Raw genomic sequence first — 25920 nt, forward strand, 5'->3', positions numbered from 1 at the left:
GTTTAGCATATAAATTACTATGTTAAGCGTAACTTGGTGCAGTTAAGAGAGACATGGTCTATTGTGTAAACAATACAATTATCTGACAAAACTGGAAAACCTTTTAGGCTACTGTGAACTTGACAAAAACACAAGACTGCTTCATTACTGTAACTCATAACTGCAAGGATGCTTTGAACTGGAAATAGAGTGGTAACCAAGCATCTATTTAGCCAACAGCATGTGCTTAAATAGGTTGAATTGCTTTGATTGTTAAGTATGCAGGTTGCGGTTTTCAAAATCTTTTGACAACATGACATGTGAAGCATTTAAATAAAGACGAGTAAATAGCTTTTTCATCCTGGGCTTTACATGTATCAACTACTTTATTAATTTTTTTTTGTAGCATGCAAGTCAGCTTGGGTAATCATGCGAGCATGAGCACGTCCATGTGGACATACAATCCGAATGGGGAGTTGTAAAAGAAAGGCTTTGTTTAAAAATTTTGGCAGTTTTTCTGGTTTAAGAAATCTTTGTAGCCTTCCATTTCTCAATATTTTCAGAATTATTTTCTTTTTTAGAATATAAAATCAATTGATTCTTACATACATAAATAAGCTCTACCTTTACTGAACAGAGAAATCCTGCTTTACTATTTATACAATTCTAATGACAAGCTGCAGTTTTATGATATATAGTAACAACAAACTGCAGTATATAATAAATTGTTTTGTTTTAATGATGTTTGTGCATTTTTACATAAAAAAAGACATCTTAAATGCAAGACTTACTTTTACATGAGTAGTTTCACAGAGTGGTACTTTTAGTTTTACTTAATTTTAAGGAGCAGATACTTTGACTACTGGGAGTCACAAATCCAAAGGTGTTGCAGTAAAAGGCCATTTGATAACAAGAGTGAACACCATTGCTTGTTTTTATTGCCTCTTCAACACCTGTTGTTGGCATATGGATCAGCATAGCTCAGCCTCAGGCTAAACAGTGCTTCTAGGTAGACAGCTAATCAAAATGAGTGATAAGTGTTGAGGTTGTAAACTTGCTTGACTAAGGGGGAGGACAACGGGACCACACACTTTTCCTCTGCTACCTTGAGGCAGGGTATAGATTAACGGAGTAAGATTTCCTTCAAGAGGAATGAGCAGTACCAAACATAATGAAGAACGTGAATAAATCTTCACATCATCAAGCCTTAGTCTAACGCCCACACACACTAAGTCATGTTATGTTATGTTATGTTAGGATATAGGTGTATACAACACCTTCTTAGACATACCGTATCCCAAACAGCTAGAGTTCAGACGTTAGTTTGTGTTTCACATATAAAAATAAACAATTCCTTCTATAATACTTGTAACCACAAAGGCTGAATGAGCTTATTACAGCAGTTTTCCAATAGCGTGGGGGTAATTACATGTTCTGTCGTTGGTTGAAATTCTTACAAAGTCACATCAACAAGTTCCTGCCAGTTATGATTTACAGCATGTGGTTTTCTATCCCAGTGCTTTCATGTGACTCCATAATACCTGGTAACGTTCAGAGACACAGCAATGCTTAGTTATGCCAAAGATTAATGTGAGAAATATATCACATTGTACAACAAATGTCATAACAGACAAGACAGATTATTTTTTCTTTGAGCATGACAGTTCATTCTCGACCCTTGAACAGAGATAAATTTGTTTTTCTTTCTTCTTTTGGGTTCATCAGTATGTTGCCGTTTCTACACTTCGGGGACTTTGGCAGAGTTTTAATCATTAACAGTGTCACTGCTTTACAGGGATCGTGTAATGAATAATACATGATGTAAATCTCTGAAGACTAACTGCCTTGTAATAAACTTCCAGTACATGCAAAATGTATGTAAATGGCTGGACTCTTGATTGTTGTTGTTATGGTTTATGACAGTTTAGAAAGGAACAGCCTTTGTGTATTGTACATTTTAAAAATTTATGTTCTTAGGAATCCATGTACATTTACATTTTTATTTGTGCAACAAATTATTCAGTTGATGTATATGTAAAGCGTGTAATTATTTCTTGTGTTTATACTAGAATTGTAGACGTATGCATTAGTAAAAAGTAAACTGAAATCTCTAGCATTACTGTTTGTCTTTAGTATGTTTTAGTATTTCTCAGGGGGGACTTGGTTAAGACTTACGATTCCATGAATCATGGGTGCCAGCTTAACATTTCAGACAGCCTCCTCTGCATTCACTGCATGTTGACACAATCAGGTTTGCAAGCCACATTAAGCTGCATTATGAGCTTCAGAACCAAATGTGTGCCAGTTTCTCACTCTCCCTCTGTCTTTACAGAATATTAAAAAAAAAATAGGATTTTAGAATAAAGTATCTTTGCAAGTGCCTCTTAGTTCACCAGAAGAAATGATAAGGCAAAAACCAGCATTTATAATCCAACATCCCAAACCGATCCCGCTTCTAATGCAATACAACGGCATGCAAGAAACTATACAAAACACTTACTGTTAAACTGCAGTGATTCAAATTGATGGCAGAAAAGGATGTGCTGTAAGCTTAAACCTGGGTCAAATCTCTCAAACATTTCTGAGTTAAGGCGTAGTTCTGTATTTCGGGGAATAAATTCTGTGGAGCTTGCCAATAGTTTACTTAAATCTGTTTGCTCAGTAGGTTGCTCCAGAAAACAGTTTAGTGCAAAGAGAAAAGCTAGTCAGGCTCTCTCCTAAGAAAGTACAACTTCATAGAGTCCTATATCACCCAGATATATCTTCTGTTTAACGTTCTGTATGCTGTTTAGTCACAAAATATGCACATATATAAAACAGACAAGTGCACATAGTGTAAGCATCCAATATCCAGAAGCTGAAAATTAAGCTTGCAAGGAGACATAAAACACCAGCAAGGAGCTGGGTGAGCTCACAACTGCTCTTCACCTATTGTCCCACCTCAGATTTCATTATGAAACTTGGGAGGCAGGGACAGCGGCCAGCATCTCCTCTCCTTTCACTGCTCGTCTTCAACACTGATTATTGGCTGTTTGCTTTCATCACACATTTAGTGTTTTTCAAAAGCAAAAGAACAGCACCAACAGCAGGATAATTGAAGGTATGAGTAGTTTGCTGATGGACAGGTCCTAACTTAGAAGTAATAAACATTAGATCTCGGATCAGGATCCAGGTAATTACTTTTTCCATATTTAAAGTTGTTCTGGTAGTAGAATAATGTACATAATTTACAATATTGGTAGGACTATAAGTTTTATCCGTTTCAAGAAACAATGCTTTCCGTGATATTTAAAGTGAATTTAGATGATGGTAGAAAAGAAAAAGAGAAGAGCCATTAGCAGCTGTCTCCTCCTACAACATCTCCAAAGTCAACAAGCGACAAGCAAGCGAGTAATGATCTGCGGTGGGGGGGGGGGCTCCCTTCACAGCCTCATGCTCAAGGAATTTCATTCTGCTAGCAGAGCAAAAATGCTCCTTTCCAAGGATGCTTTTCTGCTCAAGGTGACAGTACTGTGTGTCTCTTATGGATATGCCGAGAATTTACATGCACGTTTTCAGGCAATACAATACTGTAGTTTTTAAAAAAATGTTATCATTCACAATAAGTAAATCAGGAACCATTAGAGAGCTTCAAAGAAACAGGCAGGGAGACTTTTTATCCCATCACTCATCCCATTTGACTCTTGACAAGGTAGCGACAAGAACACTTTAAAAAAAATAAAAAGGTATTAAAAAGGGTTATGGTGTAAGTAGGGTAACCTTTTGACTTTGACAAGCCTTCACAGATCTAAACACAACTTCAGTATTGCCTGTCACTCACTGTTATCTCATAAATGTTGCACCAATGGATAAGCACCATCACACTGTTCATCTCAAGGCAACACCAGGATCAATACCGGAAAGAGGATGGATCTTAAATTACACAGGGAGCTGACAACAAACTCTCCCTTGAGTCCAAAAAGACATCACTTATGTCACTGTAAGTTGGAATCAAAAAATGAAGTGGAGGAAGACAAGATTTTTTTTCTCTTCTAGTTTATAATGTCAGGACTGTCAGTCACAGAGAGTGTAAGATAAAGCAGTGAGTACATTTAAGGCAAGATTAATCCCTTTCTTTACTCTAATGTCTTAAAAACACAACTCTAATGGCATAACTTATGGTAAAAACACTATTTTCTAACTTAGAGTGATCGAATGACACGGCAGACCATAAGCATTTATAAATCTTTTTCTTGTGCTTACGTCATATACTTACATCTGTAAAGACCCAAGGCCTGTTTTTGAAAAATGTACAAAACCTCTGTCAACTGCAGAGCCTGCAAAGTTTCCATAATGATTTAATGTGAATCTAATGTAGTAAAAATGGAAGAGCTGGTCTGCAGCATTATCTTGCTAGCTCACGCCATCAGCATGCCAAAAACACTGTTCATTTTTCCTTTGGGTTGGGACTATTACCTTGGTCCAAATTCCTGAAATAGGTCAGAAATTCCAACTATCCACACAAAAATGTGTATACTTGAAATAAACAAATCATTCAATTTTATCTTTTTTTGGCATCTCACGCAGGCAATGCCAACGAGAGAACAAAGTATGAAGTACCAGGTTTATCGTGCAGAAACGCACCTCTTCTGAGAAACTTGAGTTACCTCAAAAGGAGACTTTACAAAGCTGCTTTCACACCAAAGGGATAGCTAAATATTTAAAAGCTCTGGTCCTTTATATATCATCAAAAGGAAGTTTGACCTGCTTTTCTGTTTAAGTTGGACCTATTTATCTAATGTTCAATTCACACAACAATAAAGCAATCTCTTTTTTCAGAGTTCTTTTCACCCTGAGGCTGCAATGCCGCCGTTCAGAGCTTTGGTTTTCAGCCCAGTCCAACACCAATTTGCTTTATGGTACCACGTAAAACACCAGCAACAGGACAGTAAGATAACGACACACTTTTGCCATAATATAATTGAGGAGGGAAAAATTGTACAAGTTAAGGAAAGAAAGAGAAAAACTCAGGTGCAGCAAAGAGACCTAAGACAACACTATGAGAGGGAAAGACTAGACAAGAAAGTTTATAAGCTAGACATGGGACAAGAATAAACATCAGATTGAATTTTACTGCAGGAGAGAGCTCAGACGACAAAAAAAGAGGATGACAGACAGATGCAGAGTTAGCTTCAGTGGAGCTATTGGTAACTTATAACTGATTAACTCTCTTGTTCTTTCTTGTTCAATTTGCTTGAATCTGTCTTGAAGCTGCAGGCATGCAGGTGTCTATTCATGAAAAGACTACGATAATGATCATTTCCCCCTCTTCTCTGTGTAGGCTGCACATCAAGAGATTGAAACTGTGGTTGATTCCTGTAATAAAACTAATGAAAAACATGTATATACTCCAGATGTTTACTTTAGTGCTCTGTATCATCTGTATTTGCATCTCTCAACTGTAGGGCAAGCCAAATCTCCAAAATTCTCTTGTAATGCTTTAAGTTGGTTTACATTAATAACAAAAGAAAAATCTAAGAGATATTGGCCTGTAAACCTATAGTGCCTGTGTAGCGTAAGTGGTAGCCTGTCATTGGGTTTCTGCTATTAGTCTTGTTTTCAGCCTGTGGAAAATCCACCTAAGTCACAGTGAGATCGGATGTTTAACAGAAGGATATTCCACCACATTAACTGACTGAAATACCATCCCATGAGTTTTGATGCATGAGTGCACGTAAGCACCTATCAATATATGCTGCTGTGCCAGTTCCACTTGAAACCATGTATGCCCAAGCAATAACTGGAAATAATGACCCATAGTTGTCTGCTTCTGCCAGTCAAGTTGCAGTTTACACTCCAGTATGCCTGTCAATATACTTATATAATATGATGACTTATTTAATGTACTTTATGCAGTACTAGGTAGCGAAGACTTTGGGCAAAGAGTTTTGTTGATTATGATTCAAAGTTGCAGACATAACTGTGGAGAACCCAAAATTCTAAAATGTGGCTGTTTCTCTCTCACACACACACCATCAACCTGGCAGCTCAGAAAATCTACAGTCACCAAAGTTTCAAGGTGAGCATCCAGTTAAGTATCTGACCAAATAGGATACGATCACAATGCTGTAACTCTGCCATAATCTTTCCTAACCGAGACACTCTGAACGATCACCCAGTGAGGTTTTCAGGTCACAAAGATGACTTTGGATCTTTTGGACATTTATGTGACATTTTGAAATAATCAATGTCTGAATTCCTGAGTTTTGCCCCAATATGCATTTTGTAAGGGTACAGTGACTTTAACCTTTGGCCATCGCCTTATTAATCATTCTTAAAGGCTCAAACATGAGCCTCTGAGCATGATTTTTAGGTTTATTCCCTGAACTGCATGCACTCGCATTCACACCACATCCATAAGGAGAATGATTTTCCTTTCCCTTCGACATGGAAGATAGATGTTTGCTGCTGTGTTAAAACTCAAAATACAGTATGTTTACCCCAAGAGTGCAAGTTAATGTTAATATGAAGTTTTCTTCCATGAAGTGTTCCTTTGATATCACATTTGAAAATAAGTCAGAAGGCTGGTCAAATTGAAAATGCCTCTGGCCACAGCTGCTATCAGCGTAGGCTTAACAGTGTAAACACTATTTTTTTCTCCTTCCATTTTTGCAGTTTGTAGCGATAACTGAAGCTATGATTTTTTTACAGCTCCACTGTCTATCATTTTTGCTTGTTCATTCACCTCTTTTTTTGTTTGTTTGTTTGTTTTTTTTGCCACATTATCTCCCTTGCTTGAATTGTTGCCTTTTTAGACCTCTTATTGATAAAGAACTCCCCCGTCTCCACATGCAATCAACTCTGATCCATAAGGGAGCTTTTTTGAGAATGAATCAAAGCCAAGACAACACTAATCTGTCCGAGAGTCATTTTGTATCTCTATTCTCAATAATTGCTGAACTCATCCAATTTGATCTGTTAAAAAAGAAGCATCTCCCAGACAGCTCTCTATGGAAATGGTATGACCATGCTCAAGCAGACACTTGGAGGCACAAAGTAGTGGTCATTACTTTAGGAATATGCTAAAAGCACAGAGCATCTTGAACAAAGTCTTTCCAAATACACACTCTCCAGTCAGTATAACAATGTACTAAATCTTTCATAATGATCCTTTATCTTCTCAGAACTTTTCTCAGAAATATATTTTCCACAATAATCCACCCGCTTTACGTCTTGCATGAATGCTGCTCACCTCTTTCTACCCTTTAATTTTTCTAATCCACCCATTTTCTCATTACCATGTAAGCACTATTTATGTGCTCATTTAATTGTAATGAAGCCCTTAGATAGAGACCCTTCACAGGGCGCTTCCTGCTAAAGGGCACAGATCATGAGTGTGTGATTGGATTACTGACTGCCTGGTGCTAATGTTTAAGCATAGCAAAGGCTTACCCTTTAATTCTCTTTCACACACCCACACAAACACACACATTCTCTGTCAACCAATGTGTGTGTACGTTAGGATTTATTTGAGAATTGATTTTGTGCCACCTGATGTCTGAGGCATTATGTCCAGCATGATGCAGAATCCAAATTTTGAGCTTCTCCTCAAAGCATTGTCATTTTAACCCCGACTGCTTCTCATTCCGCTAACCATTTCCCTTGCTTTTTTGTTTTTACTGATGCAGGTTTTGACTCAGTTGTGTGATAATGAAGGAAAAAAAAATGAGTTTATTTCAAGTAAAAGCTGCAAATTGCGCAGAAAGTGAACTCAGTTGAGTCTGTTTGGAAGTGGTGAGTCACTGCTTTAAACTTTTGTAAGGAAAATAAACACACGAAGAAGAAACATACTGTGTTTCACACATGAAAATAGATTACATGTAACTTTAAAGTGAAGGTGAACAAGATTCATCAACAGTGGGGAAGTCTGAGATCGAACCAGCAACGTTCTGGTTCAAAGACAATCACTCTGCTAAACCCCCCCCAATGTGCATGTGTGAGCACGAGTTTCTTATAGTGTACACTTCTGCAGCACTTCCTGTCATCTTCTGTCTGAAATACTTTGCTTTACTTTCTGTCTCATATCATGCAAACGCGTCGCAACTCCAGGATAAAAACAAGGCTGTTTAGGCTGTTCACAAGCAGTGTCCTCTGTGGGAGAGAATAACTTCCATTAACATCAGCTTTCTAACTACTCTAAAAGTAAGGGGGAAACCCCCAAAGCATAAATTACATCTAATGATAAACACACTGAGTTTAAATTTAAAGAGCTTGGATCTTCACTTTTAATTTATCTACAAAAAGAAAAAGAAAAAACTAAAGTACTGGCTACTGAAAACAGTGTCATTTAAGCCAAGTTTACACAACAAGATTTGAAGCCAGATTTTCCCGTTGAAGACAAATGGCAAAGGTCTTACACAATCGCTTTCTGCGAATGCTCCAAAGAAGTGATTTGAGAGGCTCAGAGACACCCCAGCCTTTGACTGAATGTCTAGTGTTTTTTATATTTTCAATGAGTTGGATAGGGTCAGGGGACACAACGGGGACAAATCCAGAAAAGGAAAATAAAAAACATTCAATAAATATGTCAAGAAACCTGATCGGCTCAGGATAAATGTTGGCAAGAACACCCACACCTCTCTGATGTTTCCAGCGCATGTTATCGTAAGACTCAGGAAAAAGGAGAATCAGTGGAGTGAAACTACCTGTGTAATCCTACACCCATGTGAGCAGAACACTGAATCACAAACGTCTAGCTGTAACACAGTTTAACGTGAATGAAGAGAGAGACTTGTCAGCATGACAGCTAGAACTGCAGTGCGATGAGATCTGGAACTGCAAAACTCCTGTTTACATAGAAAGCACATCTTTATATTACAAAAGAAAAACATTGTACTGTGAGCAACATATTACAATGATACTAACAATTTTGTGAACTAGGCTTTTACGCATGGGTAATAAATATAAACTCAAAGTAAGACTAATTGATTTGGGTGAGCTGAGTATTCCACTAGTCTCAACACCATGTCAAAACTTTAGCCAACTACTCCCTACATTGTTCATTCGTGTTCGTCAAAATGCTCCCTTGTCTAATTTTAATGAATATAACTGTCATGTGCCCAGTGCAGTGGTGGCTGTGAAACAGAAAACAGGGGGACTTTATTACCTCAGTGGAGGTCTCAACTCTTGCCTGTTATTCATAAGTTATTAATAGCTGCCAAAAACATGTAAAATCTATCATTTTCGTGTTTATTCTGGCTAAGAATAATTACATTAACATTTTTATTACTTTTCCTGGCTACAGTGTTTACATGACCTCTTCATGTAATAATTCCACCTGCACTAACCAGTGCAGAATTTAAAAAAAACAAACTAATCTATTAAGTTATTGATGTCAGACTGCAAGTGCATCAAATTACATTTTTCTAGTGTCACAGCTTCCTCAGCAGATGCTTTGAAGCTTCTGGTTCTGCCAAATTCTACAAGAAACATAAGCTATGCAGCACATCTCCCGCTAGACTTCTCTCTGAACGGGGAGATTAAAACCTAAAGTCATACAAGAAGCTGAAGAGCAGCCACGTACTCACACTCATATACAGTGCGCACTGATACACGCACGCAGGGCTTAGCTTGGAGATGACTACCACATGCTGTTTCAGATTCCCTAACCTATCCTCAAAGCAATACACCCTCACCCTCTGGTTACAGAACTCATCCTCACTTGACATCAAACCTCCCTCTCTTGGGCGGCATCTCAACTCCTATCACTTTCCATCACTCCTTTAGTCTTTCAAGTCACTTTAGCCTTTTTTTCCTTTTTATTAAGAAAAAAACTTCTTCTTTCATCCTCTACCTGTTGTGCTTCCTTCCTCTTGCTGAAGCAAACTAATTAGTAATTAAAATGCTCATGGTCAATTGGGCAAATCATTGCACAGTTTGCCGCACCTGAGTGGGGGGGTTGGGGGTGGAAAATAAAACTCACACAAGCTGTTGTGGTCACAATCAGGACACAGATCCTCATTTTGAATCTGTGGCCTTTTACGGCAGCAGAGAACAATCCCAGGCATTTACAAGCAACCACAAATCCACACACACACGTTAGCAGCCCAGAGCGCTGCAGTGTCCAGGTGTTTCAAGGCTCCTGCGGCTGTTGACAGGAAAAGGATCTGTCCATTTGTGGGTGGTGGTATCATGCAGGCAGTGGCAGCCAGCCCAGGGATTAGAGGTTGTAGGTTCGATGTCATTTTCAGAGTAGAGGTCATAGCTCTGCTGAGGCCTACTTCTCATTGCGCATCAGTCATTAAAAAAAGACTTTCATTAGAGCAGGTGGGTCAAAGTCCTCAAGACAGGATAGCGGAATGCATATCATCACGTCTTGTTTCACATGATCAAGACAATCTATCTTATTCCTCTCTTTGACATGGCGCACACAAAGTAAACCTGAACATGTGTGTGTACTGTACAATCTGAGACATTCCATCTCCGGCTGGTGAGCCAGACAGCCTGAAGGAATGAGCACAGCACTGAAGGTTGGTGGGGATTCAAGCTGCTGAATGATTAGGAGCAGTCCTCTGGCAGTTCCATTCCTTTCAGTGGAAAACACGCCATTCGGAGCAATTAAGTCAATGATTCAAAAGCATCAACCTTTGCACTTTGACCTGAATTTCCGCTTTAGTTGCAGTTTATTTTTGTTCTTTATCCTCTCTCGCATGCAGCAGATACTGTACTGACATAAGAACTTGGTAAATCAACTTATTGCACTAAAAAAAGAGAAAAACACTGAAATGACATCACACTCTCACGCATAGACATGCCATTTATGTATATGCGCATACACTATAAAAATGCCTAAAATGATCCCTGGTTAAGCAGTGTTTATTTTTCTTTTTCACCCTGTGTGTGTGACTTTTATAACCACTGGGACTGCCGTGGAGGAGAGAGGAGAGCAGTGGTTGTCCTAAAGCAATGTGCAGTGAAAAAAAAAAGGTTGAAACGTGGGCAGTACTTCTGAGAATCTCACATTCAATAAAAATCCCAGTTAAGGCACGAGAGGTGGAATTTCACTTACATACTTTTACACCACACAGAATTATTTACGACGCACTTTCATAACTACACGCAGTCTCTGAAAGTCGAGGCCAACAGAGACTACATGACAAGCGGTCTTTAAACCCCAATAAATGTTATATTGATCCAAAACAAAAGGTGTTTATCAAGGACTAAAAGCAAATTGAGCATTGTGAGGGTTGCTGGTAACAAGGTTTAAGAATTTGTTTCCAACATACAAAGAGAGAAATATAGGTTTTCCAAAGAAAAACCTTCTCTTCAGAATGCTCAATTATCATCAAAGTCTATATCGTCCGTATCTAATTTAGTTAGACTAAAAAAACAGCAGCCTACTTCAGGTTAATGCTTTTAGTAATAATTTGCATTCGATGGAATACACAACGGCAGATGGCGGATTGTGTTTTTCCATGAAGATTAGACGATGGAAGAGTTCACAGTTGGTGCCAGGGCTCCAACTCTTATAATTCCTTCATTCTCACCCCTCTTAATCTCCTACCTCTGAAGCCACTCCACTCTTTATTATAGTCAAAATTACCAGCATATAAACTGTAAATTTATGGTCGAGGAAGAGTTTCAGTTCATGGAAAGTCTGTCCTCCATAAAGTTTTAGTGCCCCCAGCTGAGAACTCAGCTGATCTTCTCACAAACAACTTGAAGTGAAGTATGGACACACACACACACACACAGACACATAAATCTCAAAGAACACACACACATTCACAGTGTATGGTGACCCTCTCTGTATCAACCATACCTCGAGGACACTAGCAAGCCTCTAAGGCCTCCTAAAAGCAAGCGAAACCTCCTGAGACACATTCCCTCACACATACTTGCAATTAAGACTTTTCTAACCGCCATGAGTTGACATCTTTAGCGAAACAACCCGAGCCATATGTCAACACACACACACATACAGATAATGCCAACTCTGCTTGCAAAGTCCCATCTCACATGGTAGAAGTGAAGCTTAACTCCTGTGGCACTGTGATATCTATAGAGCTGCAGTCCCTGAAGGAAAGTCCTCCTTAGATCAGATTCTAAAGAAACGAAACCAAGCTGTTCTCTGTCCCCTTTGCTAAGCAGGAGGACTGAAAAAAGAAATACTTCACTGCTCTGGAGTGCTGTACAACTTCTAATTATAGATTGAAATCGGAGTTATGATTGTAATGAAAACATATTTTGTGGGTCTTCCTCCTTGTTTAAATTGTCGCCTTTCTGCACATAGATACAGTATTCTCTTTTTTTTGTGTATTTTTTTTTTCTTTTTTGTTTATTTGTGCGTGGGTGTCGGACCTTTGAGGATGACCTCCAGTTCGTCTCGTAGGATGTCAAAGGTGCTGTATCTGGAGCTGGTCTCTGGAATTATGTTCTTTTTTAGCCATCCTCCACAGGCATACTGGTAGAAGTTGTCACAAGGGTCCACGGTAGCATCCATGTTCTCAATGAGACGAGACGCTGCATGGACAGAGAGGAAGTAGCTTAGAACAAGAGGAAATCCCCACTTAAAAGAACTGTAGTATCAAACATGATATCCTTGTATGATATGAAATCTGCCAAAACATATTGAAGGCTATAAAAAATTCTATAAAACAGGTATTTTAAGAACTGCATATCCTTGAGGTCAGAGATGTCTACCGTCTTACTGGTTAATAGTGTTTGGGAAATATGTTTAATCAATTTACTCCAAAGTGTTCAAAAGAAGCTTAATAATGATATCAGCTTGTTAAAGAATACAGCCAACAGTTGATTAGCTGAAAGCTAATAGGTTCCGTATGAGTAATGAAAAAACCCTCTACAGATCAGAGCTCACTTTATCAAATTTAGTTACTTTAATCCTTTTAAAAAACGTACACATAACATCATCAGAGTTTTTGAGCCAGACTACTTATTGATCAAAGTTGCCACATAAATTGTAACGAAGACTGGCATTCATTATCCAATGAATAGAAAAGCCAGCTCAATTTAGCACTTCCATTTTTCCATGGAAAACAACAATAACATATTAATTAACCTATCAGTTTAAAAGCGCTTATCTGATAATGTTCCAAGTCTTGAAGGGTTAAACTAAGTAATCTGCTACTGGATAACTCCTTGTAATGGAATGTACAGATGTTATATTTCAATGAGATCCTTCTAAAGCAATAAATAATATAACATTGACCTATTCCTCTAAAAACTGGTTGACATAAAGGAAGTACGGATGAATGGTCCAGTCTCCACGAGCAGGCTGTGGACAGGAGCATAAGTGCATTCCAGATGAATGACAGCTTTGGATGCACACCAAAATACTCCACACTGTTCTAGTAGCAAAACTAACACATACAGTACAACAAAATGAATATGGAAAAAATATCTTAACAGACGTTTTTTTCCTATTTAGATACTACTCAGAGCCATTTGCCAAGATAGATTAGTTTAATGGCAGTAATTCGTCTCAGTTTATGCACCAGCAGTGGAAATGCATTCACTTTTTTTAGCTGCAATTAAATTACAGGAGGCAGCTCAGAGATCCCTTGTGACAAGGCTGTCTGTCAAATATGACTGAATTAGGACACTGGCTCACCAAAAAAATGCATCAGAAATGAATTTACATCTGTTGCTGTAAACTGCCAGTAGAGTTATAGATAGTTTACTCTTTAATTCAGGATTGTTTTTCAACCACAAATAAATAGTTTTCCAGAGAAAATGTGATGATGCAGTTGAATGCAGGGAAAGCTGAAGGGATCTGCAGGGGTATATGCTTATAGAGCGATAGATGGAAACATTGGGAAACTGTCTACATCAGTCCTGTGTCCACCAGTAAGAATGCATAAAATAACATAAATATAAATGGCCTTAGATATGTTGAAATTTGTCTGGTTTGGACACAAGCTGATACATGTTCATATCCCATTACCAGTTTCTTAGGTATATTTGTTTAGAGGTGATCCAAGAATATTAACCCCTTGTACAACGTGTTTGTGCAGATCAGGATCGTTTGTTTTGTATTTTTGATGGATGTTTTGACTGAGAGGAAATATATTCACATTGTGTCCATGTTCAGTATGTCTTACATCCCTGACATTCTGCAGCAGCCTCAGTCCTCTCATTTAGTCTTCCTCTGAGAAAAATCAAAGCCTTTAGAATGACACAAGAAAGAGAACGCACAAACAAACCCACAAAGATTACTTACCTGACTGCGTGCAGTCAGCCGTGGTGCAAATTTCATCTATAAGAGAACATAAAACAAATCATCACACAGTGAGAATCTTTTTTGCTCATCAGTCATTAAACTCCCACTTTGCCTGTATTTCTCTTCATTCTCTAATCACGTTTATTGCACATAAACCTAGATTACTCAGAAGTGTTGCTTTCACTCTGCCAGAAATCTGTTAATCAAAGTGAATTTGAGATACACCAACACACCAGCAAACTGCTGTATGACCTTTAACATACTGCTCCGTGGGTTATGTGTGACTGCACACAATGAGAACATGGTTCAGTGCGCGCATAGTTACAAACATAGGCAAGTCATTGAGCTTTCATTTTCCCTGACAAGGCAGCTTACACATTTACAAAGCCCAAGACAGAGAAAAAAAGAGAAAGAAAAAAAAAAAACACCATAGGAGCTCACATTCATAAGCCAGGCAGACTCCATCACACTTAATTGGATGCCCTTTTCTGTCAACTTTCTCAACTCAGCCTTGACTTAAAATAACTTTATCCACAATAACTTAAAAACCCACACAACAACCAAGAACGCGAAAGGCAGACACATGATAAATACCAGCAAAGCTTACAACATCATAAAAGGAACAATTTGCACAGTAAAACAATTGAAAACTCCACAATTACTCATCACATCCTTAAGATGTGTCATGGGTACACAATTAGGGATTAGTGAGATCAGGTCATGGGCCAACTCAGGCTTCAGTGACTCTGATAAATGTAAGCACTGCATAAAAGAAACCATTCACAGTAAAACAATTAAATCAAAAGCCTGTAAGAAGTTACACAACACAGCCCTAAAAAATAGCTTGGGTTTACAATAAGGAACAAAAAAAATTATAAAAAAAACTCGGGCATTGAGGATCTTGACAGATGCAGAAACAAAGCTTGGTGTCACCTTCTTGGTCTTTTATAATTATTAATTAAAAAATTTTGGGGGGGGCTTTTATGCCTTTAATGGATAGGACAGTTCAAGAGAGACAGGAAGCAGAGAGAGAGGGAAAGACATGCAGCAAAGGGCCATCTGATGCGGGACTCAAACTGGGGCCAGCTGCAGCGAGGACTGTTGCCTCTGAACATGGAGCGCCTGCTTAACCCACTAGGCCACTGACCACCCCACCCTCTTGGTTTTTTAATAAGAGTGCCCTACATCTGTGGCCTGAGAGTATTTACGGTTATGCAGTGAGCATGAAGTATCTAAGCTCATTTGTAGGCCTTTTGCTACTATCCATCAACTGTAGATGCTGTTCAAGGATTTCAGTTCCAATTAAATGATTTGGCAACAGTTTGGATGATGTCATTCAGGGGGTTCAGATGAATGTTACTCAGAGCATTAAACCAAGCTGTTATGCTGTGGGTAAGGAATGATTTAATGAAACACCTTTAAAAAGCTAATTAAACTTTTCTGGGGGGGGGCGTTAAGTTTCTCAGGTACAATAATTTCTATATCTCAAGACGAAATACTCCTGTCAACATGGGGAAGTCTCTCATTATCTTTCTTCCGAAAGTTACAGGGGATACAGATTCTGATAGACAGTGTTCTGTATTTTTTGCATTGTCACAATATGTCATAAAAGCAGAGATTGCAATTCACTGTGTGTTTTTGCAGTGTTTTTGTTTTCCCCCTCTTTTTTTTTTGCCCATACAACAAATCATGTTTCATGACTCTTTGCTCAGTCTATCACATTCTTCTCATTTTATGCTGCACTGTTTATTCTTGTACCTTTTATACCTGCACCCATCACTTCGGTACTTTTTATTTTTCCCTTTAACCACTGAAATGCGATGCTCTAAAGATCTGTTAGAATTATCAGATCATTGTAACTGAACTGGGAGTGGTATTCAATTCAGTCAGAGGGTATCTGATCGATGGTACAGAAAAATGGTCTTCTAGAAATGGTATCTCCCCCACAGCTTTCAGAAAAAACGGACTTCTCCAGAGTAATTGGGAATGATATTATGCATGTACGGAGTAAAACACCTAATTCTGGGGGTATCAGTTGTTCATTATAGACAGGAGGTTAATATAGTTTTTTAATAATTTTAATATAGAAAGACAGGCAGGGTGTCACGTTACATTTTTTACATGGAATTTAGCCACCACAAAGACTGTTCAACCTCTGCCTCGCTCCCCTTTTCCCCTCCTTTTCTTAAGCACTTTACGTCAATATTTTCCACAGTCAGCACCCTGTTTTGATATCACTTCACCTTAACTGTTCTTTTGCTGCAGATTTCCGCATCTGGTTATCTCGGGCAATGCCAGCAGCAGCAGCTTAATTGTCCAGTTGATCAGCAACAAGAAAGTCAATTTCCACATGATTATTCCATGCTTACTAATCAGATATATCAACCAAAGTTCTTGTAAAAGATGACCACAGCAGGCTTGTTTTAACATGAGCTGTAGTATCAAATCTCAAGCACCACTTTCCAAACATACTGGGGCATGCTTGAACCTGGATGCAGCCATACCTGTCACTATTAAACCACCCAGCTGAATTCCTGAGTTACTGAAATTCACCTGGTATAGGTTTGGATAGCAGGGCCGTACCTCAACCACACCTCTAAACACCTGGAAAGGCTTCTTTTACCTAGTTCTCCTATTCATCACTATTTGTTATTTTGACCAACAGACAGCACTACTTACCACATCGCTTGACTGCGTTCACTTGTACAAACTCAAGCCTACTTAGAACTCTGCTAAGAAACTATCCACCACTGTTCCTGGTCCTGCGATAGTTCTGGAGGCCTTAAATGCTCAGTAGTGCCACCTGTTGATTAGTTTTGAGTTTGACCAAAATTATGCTACAGTACGAATATGTATGCTGTTGTGCAACAGTGATTTCATTGGATTTAATCTTCATCTCATTGTTGTATTACGCTTGCAGGTACAGGTATTCGAAACTCCGATTACCACATGGCCTTTTTTGTTTTTGTAAATTTTCAAATGAATTAAATCTTGAAGAAAATAGTCTCCTCTGAGGTCATACTATTTGAAAATAAAAAATCCTTTTTTTTTTTTACAAATTTACTACAAGATGCCAGATTGAATATAAACATGACAATATACCCATTTCTGACTTTAATTTCAGCTTGTTTGATTGATTTTATTTGTTGCTGTTTTAGTTTAATTAATGACTTAGGTATCATTAATAATATCACAATGCCACGCTGTTTACAATTAAATATTGGTATAATAATACTTCAGGTAATAAAGACATGAAAAATAACTAGCAACCCTGCACAAATTGCCAGATAAGCCAATCACATAACTATATTGGAAGCAAAACGTAATTTGTTACGTGATCTGTCAAAGGATTTCTGGGAGAATTATACAAGCCGCCAATGAGAGCTTCATCTGAAACTGCCCTTTCTACTCAATACATGCCTCAGAGCTTGAGTTCACGTATTGAATTGCAAGCATTCAAACCACAGCCAAGCCTCCCCACTGTCTCAATGGCCTGTGTTCCACGATACATGTTCCTCGGTCAACCTAATGCAATCTCTCCAACTGGTCTTGATCTCCTCTTCAAAGAACCTGATCTGACATTAGAGACCGGACAGTGGCACGTCTCCAGTGTGCACTGAAGCAAAAAGGCATCCCTCTCAGCTGTTCAATCAACAAATCAAGACTCTTTATACTTTACTTGACATCCGTGAATATGATAGCCACAACACATTCTGAACTTCCCAAGCTTCCAGTGTCTTCGTCCACAGGCTCTTCACACTTTCCAAAGCCTTCTCAGAACTAAGCATTAATTTCTCTGAAGACAAAATGTTAGTACCTATTGCCTGCCAAGCACGCAAAACAGAAAACGTCACTGGCAACATTTCTTGTCCTCCGGAACAATTTCTTTCTTCTATGACTACATCACCCAATGTGATTGAGCTGTATATTTTACATCTAGCTGTTTCAAGGCATATTACGCCTCCTGCCGACTGTCTTTCTTTTGCTAGAGACCATGTCTATCTGCAACTTCAACGCTTCTGCTCAATCCATTCTTAAAACACACTCCTCCAATTTCTAGCTGTATAAGTCAGGTAACACCTTTATCTTTAAAGTGGTCACCAGAAACATATGTCCCTTTATCTGTGTCCTTGCTTCTTAAAAGCTTGCATTCAGCAAGATCCAGCAGCCACAATGAGTCACTTTCCCCTGTCAACTGGTCCTTAGAAGCCATGTTCCTGATAGCACTTTTTCATCTTCCTACAGCACTTCAAATTATCAATACAATTCACACCCAACTCTCTCATACGGTGCCCATACTCTGAAGAAGTAAAGCCAATTAACTGTTAGTCTCATTTGCCATGTGCATCTTTGATTTCCAGACTCCTAATTCAGCCTTTTATGAGCTGCTAGATAAATATGTCCATTCAAGGTTAGCTGCAAATGTCTCCCCTCGAAACACACTCTTCTCTACAGAAACTGGGAGAATGGCCACAAGATTCTGGTTCTGCAAAGAACCAAATTCCTCAAACATCTGGTATATTTCCAGAGCACTGTTCAACCCATTCTTTCTGTATGGGAGTCGTTTCCACAGCATCTGATTTGGCATGTTCGATCAGACTATTTATCTCAGTCCTCAATGGCATGGGTTCTTCTCGGCTCCATCCAATCCTGAATTTTATGGGGTTATTTTATAGAAGTTGGAGGTTTAAACCAACACTCTTAGTCTCCTCTTCTCAAGCCACAGATCACAAGATACTCCAAATGAGCCTTTAGCTTAATTTTCATCTATAGCTTCATTCATATTAACAAATACTCTGCATTAAACCAGTAAACTCACAGTGTTATAGAGTGATCCTGGTAAGTGAAGTAAATGATTAATCAACAGATCCGCTGCTTATCATTAAAATTGCCATGACTGTTCTGTTAGAGACATTTTGAAAAATTCTATATCCTAGAACGTAGAAATGCTGATACTAAAACAATGACATTGATCTGAAGCAGGTATCCTGCAGAGAGGAGATAGGACAGGGGCTCTCTGTTCCATTTCACACATCAGCCATGCCTCATAATATTGAATAGATGACATTTACTGCAAAATAGAACTTAACACAATACTTTAGAATTTACACAGAGTCTGAAATGTAAGTTTTTAAAGTGGTTTTGAATCATGTAAACCTTAAAAAAGGACCTTTGTACACGTACTTTGTTTTCTTTCTACTGTACCAGACGTTGCACTTTTGCACTGGGCTTTAAAAACACAGCTCAAGTGTCATGTATCACCTGAGCAAAGTGCAAGTCTTCAGCATGCTCTGTTGTTCTTACCATTAACCATGAACTCAGAAGTCTTGAACAGTGCACATGTACGGTCTAAAGGCAAACTTTGAAATATTGGAAAATATAATTTAATACTGTGGTGACAAGAAAGTGAATCACTGCCCACAAAGATGTTTCTATTACTTGATTTAGTTGTTTTGTTCACACTGCTTTATGTTTGGCTTACCAAACTTTGAACGTCTCAAACAGTCACAAAAGATTTTAGATACTTCCCATATTTCATTATCAGCACTTGTGTAGTCTATCTTTAGAGCACTCACCAGTCTTCTGGGTGGCGAAGAGGATGATGAGGGCAACAATGACAATGAAGAGCAAGGAGACGATTGTAATGAGGCCGATCTCCAGGGATGTCCAGCGGGGCTTCTTAGCCGATTTGGGGGTGTTTGTCTCCGTCATTCTTAGATCTCCTCCTTCAGCAGCCGGCTGTATCAACTCACCTAAGAACAGACTAAATAATTAGTCTACTGGGAGTGAATAAATCACCAACCAGTTCTTATGGCCACTTAATATACATTTAACAAGCAAACAAGCCAACTTGCCCTTGTTGCAGCTTCTTTAGTAATTGTATAAAGTGCTTTTCTCTGGTTTGTTTTAATGTAAAAGGAAGATTTCAACCTTTTCTCACTCCCAACCCATCATAGACATCATGGTCTGTTTTATTAACATCCAGGGTAGCCTATGGACCTCAATAGAAATCCATCAATGCCTGAAACAGATACCATGAGACCGTAACTAAACAGAAATGTCACCATCACTGTGGTTACCCAAAAAAATGGATGAGAAGCTTGTTGCACAACAAAGAAATTTGCCATCTAGCCCAGTGAGCAACAACTGGAATTTCAACATTATTTTCTTGTGGAAAACTAGTTGGTGGGTAGTCTTAATGTCAGTGACCTTTCTTTGTCTTCTTTTCAACCACATAAAATGTGGTTACGACATCAACACTATAACAATAGACAAGGAAGTTAAGGTGTCTTTTGAAAGTGTGTTTCTCCAAAGTCATACGGCATCAGTAAAGAAAATATGGTTCACATGAAGATGTAATTTCACCACATTTATTGGTCCATCTGAATATGGAAATATATTGGCTGTGTGCTTCCAGCCTCCTACTTCAAAGACAGAGCTCCCTCTTTATATTGTCATTATCAGCAATATAATGCCTGTGCTGTTTCTTATTACGGCAACTGGCTGCAATAAAAAGATTATGGTTTCTTATCTGAGCTTTATCAGTTTTAATTGCAAATGCTGATAAAATATGTCATAAATGTGAACACTTTATCTGTGTTTCAATTTCAAACATATTATCATTGGTAACCATAGCTGATTTTTTAAAGATTTCTTTTCAAATAAAAGCTAAATGGAAACATGTGACTAATGTTCAAAGTGGGTATCTTAATCTTTTTCAACTTGACTGAAAAGAGACAAGAGCCAAATGTAAGACTCAAACTCATGTCTCCTCCCTGGTAATTCTGTAGTTTGTCCAGATGTAGATCCATACCCTACACACTGAAAAAAATACTAAAAAGCTGCCCCAGGATTAAAAAACAGTGTTTTTGTGGTGTTTTAACATTCATTAGTACATGAACAAAGTAGAAAACCCATGCACAAATAACTTAATCTCTACTAAATAAAGATTAAGATAAAATAAGATTAGAAAACTTCAAAAAAGAGCATGAAATAATGGTTTCATTCATACTTCTTGATTTCAGACATTTTCATTTTGTCAGCACCATGTAAATATCCAACTCTGATAATCAATTAAACCTTAAAGTCATCAAACAAAAAGAAACTTGTCAGTTGAAACTTTCCTAATGATGAGGATTTTTCAAATGAAGCATTGATTTTTTTTAATTAGTCATTTTAATAAAACTAACATTCGCTTTGTCTTTTGATTTTCTTTGGCACCCACAAAGATGAGAAAACAGAAAGTGGGAAAGGGAGATAAAAGACTCATGGCAGGGATAAGAAGACAATGAGGAAAATAACAGTATTGGAGCAAAAGGTAAGAACAATGGAAGTTCTTACCCTTGTGGCTGTACACTTCAGACTGAGAAAAAAGTGAAAATAAAAAGAAACACACACTTCTGAAGGAGAGAAAACAGGCAAGACCTTTCCTCTGCTCCCCACCACAAAGTGTTGTTTTCCTCTCAGGGGCCAAGAGAGAACTTTAGAAACTTGATGTAACAAGCAGTTAAGTCTATCTCTGAAGATCTGAAGGCAATTAATCCTTAATCCTTTAACAACTCCGCAAAGACACACAAACACTCATCCACAGCCATGCTCTGGAACACACTTTTACAGCCAGTGCCATGAGGTGTCTGAACAGATGGGTGGGTCTTATGAGCATAGTGAGCTGAGAGCGCAGCATGACCAAAGTCTCTGGGCTTGCTTTGAGGGAACACACTCATCATTTTCTGTACACACACCCAACCACACACACACACACAAGTGCACATGTATCACAAATAGGTGCATTCTTGCGGAATGTCAAATTGCCAATCTTTCATCCACATAACAAAACAATAGACCAACGTAAAGTAAACTTCCCTGATTATGGCCATTATCCAACCACATTGTTGCACACACGAAAAACTGCCACCTCCAGGCTGTTTTCTCTGCTCCGTAACAGTACTAAAGCATCCATGATATCACCATGGTTCATTAGATTTACTGTAGAAGAGTGGCGACTTGATGCAATTCTACAATCGGAGGATAGGCAACTGAAAAATGAGCAATTGCAGACATAAAAAGAGGTGATGAGACAGTAGGATGACACAAGTTGATACATTAATCAAAACTTCCTGTCAGCTTCTTCCTGACTGCAGGAGGGGGCAAAAACTTCATCTGCGAGAAAACAGATCACCTCGACAGCAGTCCCACAGCTCCAATAAAACCATATGTGCATGTCAGCACTGGAGAGGCTGTATATTATCTTAATTTACTCCAAACCTGACACTTTGTATGCCAAGTAATTGAGTGTATGTGAGATTTATTAAAAAAGTACAAGGGACATAAAAACAAAGTGAATGAATCTATAAAAAAACAAACAAACAAACAAACAAAAAAAGCAGCTGGGGGTTTAAAAAAAGGTGTTCAAACTCTCTTAAATCATGTTTAAGTGACTCTCTCAGTGGGCTGAGGCATGTTAGGTATGGGTGTAAAAGAGAGCTCACTGCATGTCCCTTAAATGAGCCATCACATGTGCATGATGCATAATGGTGTGTTTCTTTTTAGGGATTAGAAAGTGTTTATAATGTTTAAAGTTAGATCATTCTTTACTCACCGACACTACTTCAGGTTCAATTCTGGAATGTCTTAATATCGTTTATGTGCATGACAATAATGCCTAGGGATGTTTACACTGTAGGATTTATGCATGCTGAATATGCTGCAGTTGTTGGGTGCAGTTGATATTTTTACTTTCTAAAATGTTCTTACTGACATGATATATATAAAATAGACACAACGAGACCTCACAAACCCATTCAAAATTAAACCCATCATTCACTGAGACACCTGAAAACCCCCATGTGTTTACACACATCAGCACAAAACTACTTTTACAAAGTCGCTTTTTTATGTGAATGTTTGAGTTTTTATGTGAGCCGTGAACATGAGTGTCATGTCCCTAAATGAGTTTGAATCAGAAGAAAATGTGGCCTAGTTTATAATAAAATGACACCTCCTCTGGGATCTGATTCTCAGCGCAGGGCGGCGCTCCACACTGAGGTCTAAAATCATTTTTGAGTGAGGAGTCTGAATGCCCAAAGGTGATGTGATCTAGCTGAAATGAAGCCGACCTCTTAAACTGCTCCCCTAATGGTTTTTGTAATAGCAGCATGAATGCAAAAGTAAAAATAACTTTTAAAGGGGTATTACACCGAACACAGCGACCCCCCTCAGTCCCCACGCAGCTGAGATAAGCTACTGTGGACCAATACTAGAAAGTAAGCGGAGAGGATACCCAGCTGGAGCAGCGTTGTCCAAAAATCATCAAAGTGTTCAACTCCAGCTATAAAAATATGTACAGATGCAGCACACGCGGCGGCTCGTAACCGTGCAGCTAAATGCGGGCCAGGTCCCCATCTCCTGTTGCACGTTGGGAACTACGAGGAGGTGGTGGCATGATCAACTGGTGCACGCTGCCCAGTGTCACCCAAACGGCACACGCGCACACGCAGAAAATAATAACGCGCGCTCGTATACACACAGGCACACACACCTACACGCAAACACAGGCACCGACGCACGGAGATGGCACCGTGTTACGAGTAACGTTGGGGGTGCGTGAGCGACTTACCAGATATGTCAGGAAATTTTCGGTCGATGATATATATGGGCATCACATCCACTAATCAAATATCCATCAAATCCTCAAAGGGAGCGCCAACTGCTGATCGATCTGCCACAGATGATTTGTTTGCTTCACCCGTTGATTTCAAAGAGGCACAATCCGTTCCCGTCTCTCTTCTTCTCCCTCTTTTTCGTCCTTTGGCTCTCTATTCTAGGAGTGCATTTTCACACAAACACACACGCGCACACTCACGCACAGACCCCTCTGTACAACTACCAACTGCACTGAACCATATCTACCCTGAGAGGATCGCTGAATTCAAATGACCCATCAGAGACGTGCGCGGCGCAACTGCTCAAGTGTGTGTGATCCACATATAGGGGGGATCCCACATTTATAAAGCCTGTGACATACAGTGAAATAGCCTGCTGAAGTTCCCCTTCTTCAGAGTCGCTTCCTCCCCCGTCAAGGCGGTGTTTAGGAGTGACCCTGTGAGCTGCGCCTAAAATGACTCAGGGCGCAGGTTAGTGATCAGTGACGATGTGATGTGTAGCGCTTCACTGTACTTTTTCATATGCCTCTTGGAGGATTTTAAGCAGAATCGCTACACTGCAAAGTCTCAATGCAGAGATTTATATGCATCCACCACACTTATTTTTTTTTTACCGACCAACAGCTTTTAATGGGATTACACAAAAATGGTGTTGATTTGTTTGATTCCCAAGTGGGCCTGGGCACCGACTAACTCTAGCTGTGAATCATCAATAGAACACTTTCGGGGCAGTACTATGAGCAAATTGCTTTTAAAAACCCAAAATAAAATAATCTGTGCAGCAAAGCCCAGCGTGGCTATCTGAAATGTCTCACAGTTGAATTAGATTTGTAAAGGCTAGGGCTCTATAATGTGAACATTTAGGCAACGCCAAAGTGCTGTTTGAGATCATTCTTATACCATCATGCTTTTGTGTAACATTACTGATTGTTTTCTGACCTTTAGGCAACAAATATCTGCTGTTTAAAAAAACCTTTGAGTGTGTATGTTTCAACATATTGGAGCCATTTCAGAGTAAAACAGTGCATAATCAACATGAATAAAAGAAAAAATAGGCGAGAGAACTACATAATTCACTTACTGGATTTATGTACTACTTAAACGACAATACATTTTCCTTGTTAAAACTTTCTTGCTTTGTATTCGGTGCTGCTCTAAACCACCAGTGTCGTTGTAATGTCTAATGAATATTTGTAAAGAGTTGTGAAAGGGCTCATTTGAAAAAAAAAAGGTCTTTAATTAGTTCTCTATGTTTTGTTTCTGTTCAGTTACAGTTACATGGGACCGTTTGCTCCCAGCATCCTTACTGTTAAACAACAAAGTTCACTGAAGGGTCACATTTGTAGGGACGGGAACTCTGCAAATACACAAGGAGTTTAAGTCTAAAAGCGAAGGACAGCATTAAAGTGAGAAGAAAAAAGGGCACCTCACAGCACAGAATAAATGACCTGATTTCTGCAGGAAAAGAGATTGAGACTAACTGAGTAACTGAATGAGACTCCCTGATAGTGACAGACAGTATGTCATGATTCCATATCAAACTGGGGTTTCTGATGTGAGAGGCTTTTATATTTAGGTACAGAACATGTTGGAGGTGAGATGAACCGATTGTCTTATTAAGGAAACATTTATCATTACACTGGTTGTACTGTATGTATTGTTTTACTACAAACAGTTTTTGATCCAATGTGAGTAACCACAAAGATAATTTGTCTTTGCCATCTCATGATACAGTCAGTATAGATAAAGTAGGACAGGAGCTGCAGGAAGAGTGTACTAGTGGCAGGAGATTGAAATAAAAAAAGACAAACCGTTTGATTAGGTGACAATTCTAGTCAATTGTGAAACAGACACAAAACAACAATCATTGTATTTATGAACATGCAATATAATTCATAACTTGGTTTTCACTGCAGAGTCTTGGAAAAATAAGAAATAGTGTGTTTTATTTGCTTTAGAACAAGCAATTTTCTATTTATCCAAAGATGGCATGCACCCTGATCCTCCTCACGGTCTCATTCAGGAAAGCATAAAGGCCACTGCTGCCCACAACATGAAATA

The 25920-nt window shown here is 38.8% G+C and overlaps 1 protein-coding gene across 2 annotated transcripts in view; it reads right to left on the bottom strand.

Moving 5' to 3' along the window:
* The window catches only part of LOC142388249 (neprilysin-like), a 40837-nt gene extending 16603 nt beyond the window's left edge, over positions 1-24234 (bottom strand). The window contains exons 1-4 of one of the 2 annotated variants that reach the window (XM_075473289.1): positions 23814-24234; positions 19774-19950; positions 14198-14233; positions 12319-12480 (exon numbers count right to left, since the gene is read on the bottom strand). In XM_075473289.1, coding sequence (XP_075329404.1) covers positions 12319-12480; positions 14198-14233; positions 19774-19950; positions 23814-23856 — 418 coding nt within the window. In that variant the 5' untranslated portion in view covers positions 23857-24234. Of the gene's footprint in view, positions 1-12318; positions 12481-14197; positions 14234-19773; positions 19951-21538; positions 21657-23813 lie in introns of those variants that run through there. The other variant, XM_075473290.1, reaches the window with a different exon arrangement.
* Positions 24235-25920: the final 1686 nt, after the last annotated feature.

Source organism: Odontesthes bonariensis, chromosome 9, assembly GCF_027942865.1.
Source record: "Odontesthes bonariensis isolate fOdoBon6 chromosome 9, fOdoBon6.hap1, whole genome shotgun sequence".
In the NCBI taxonomy this organism is placed as follows: domain Eukaryota; kingdom Metazoa; phylum Chordata; class Actinopteri; order Atheriniformes; family Atherinopsidae; genus Odontesthes; species Odontesthes bonariensis.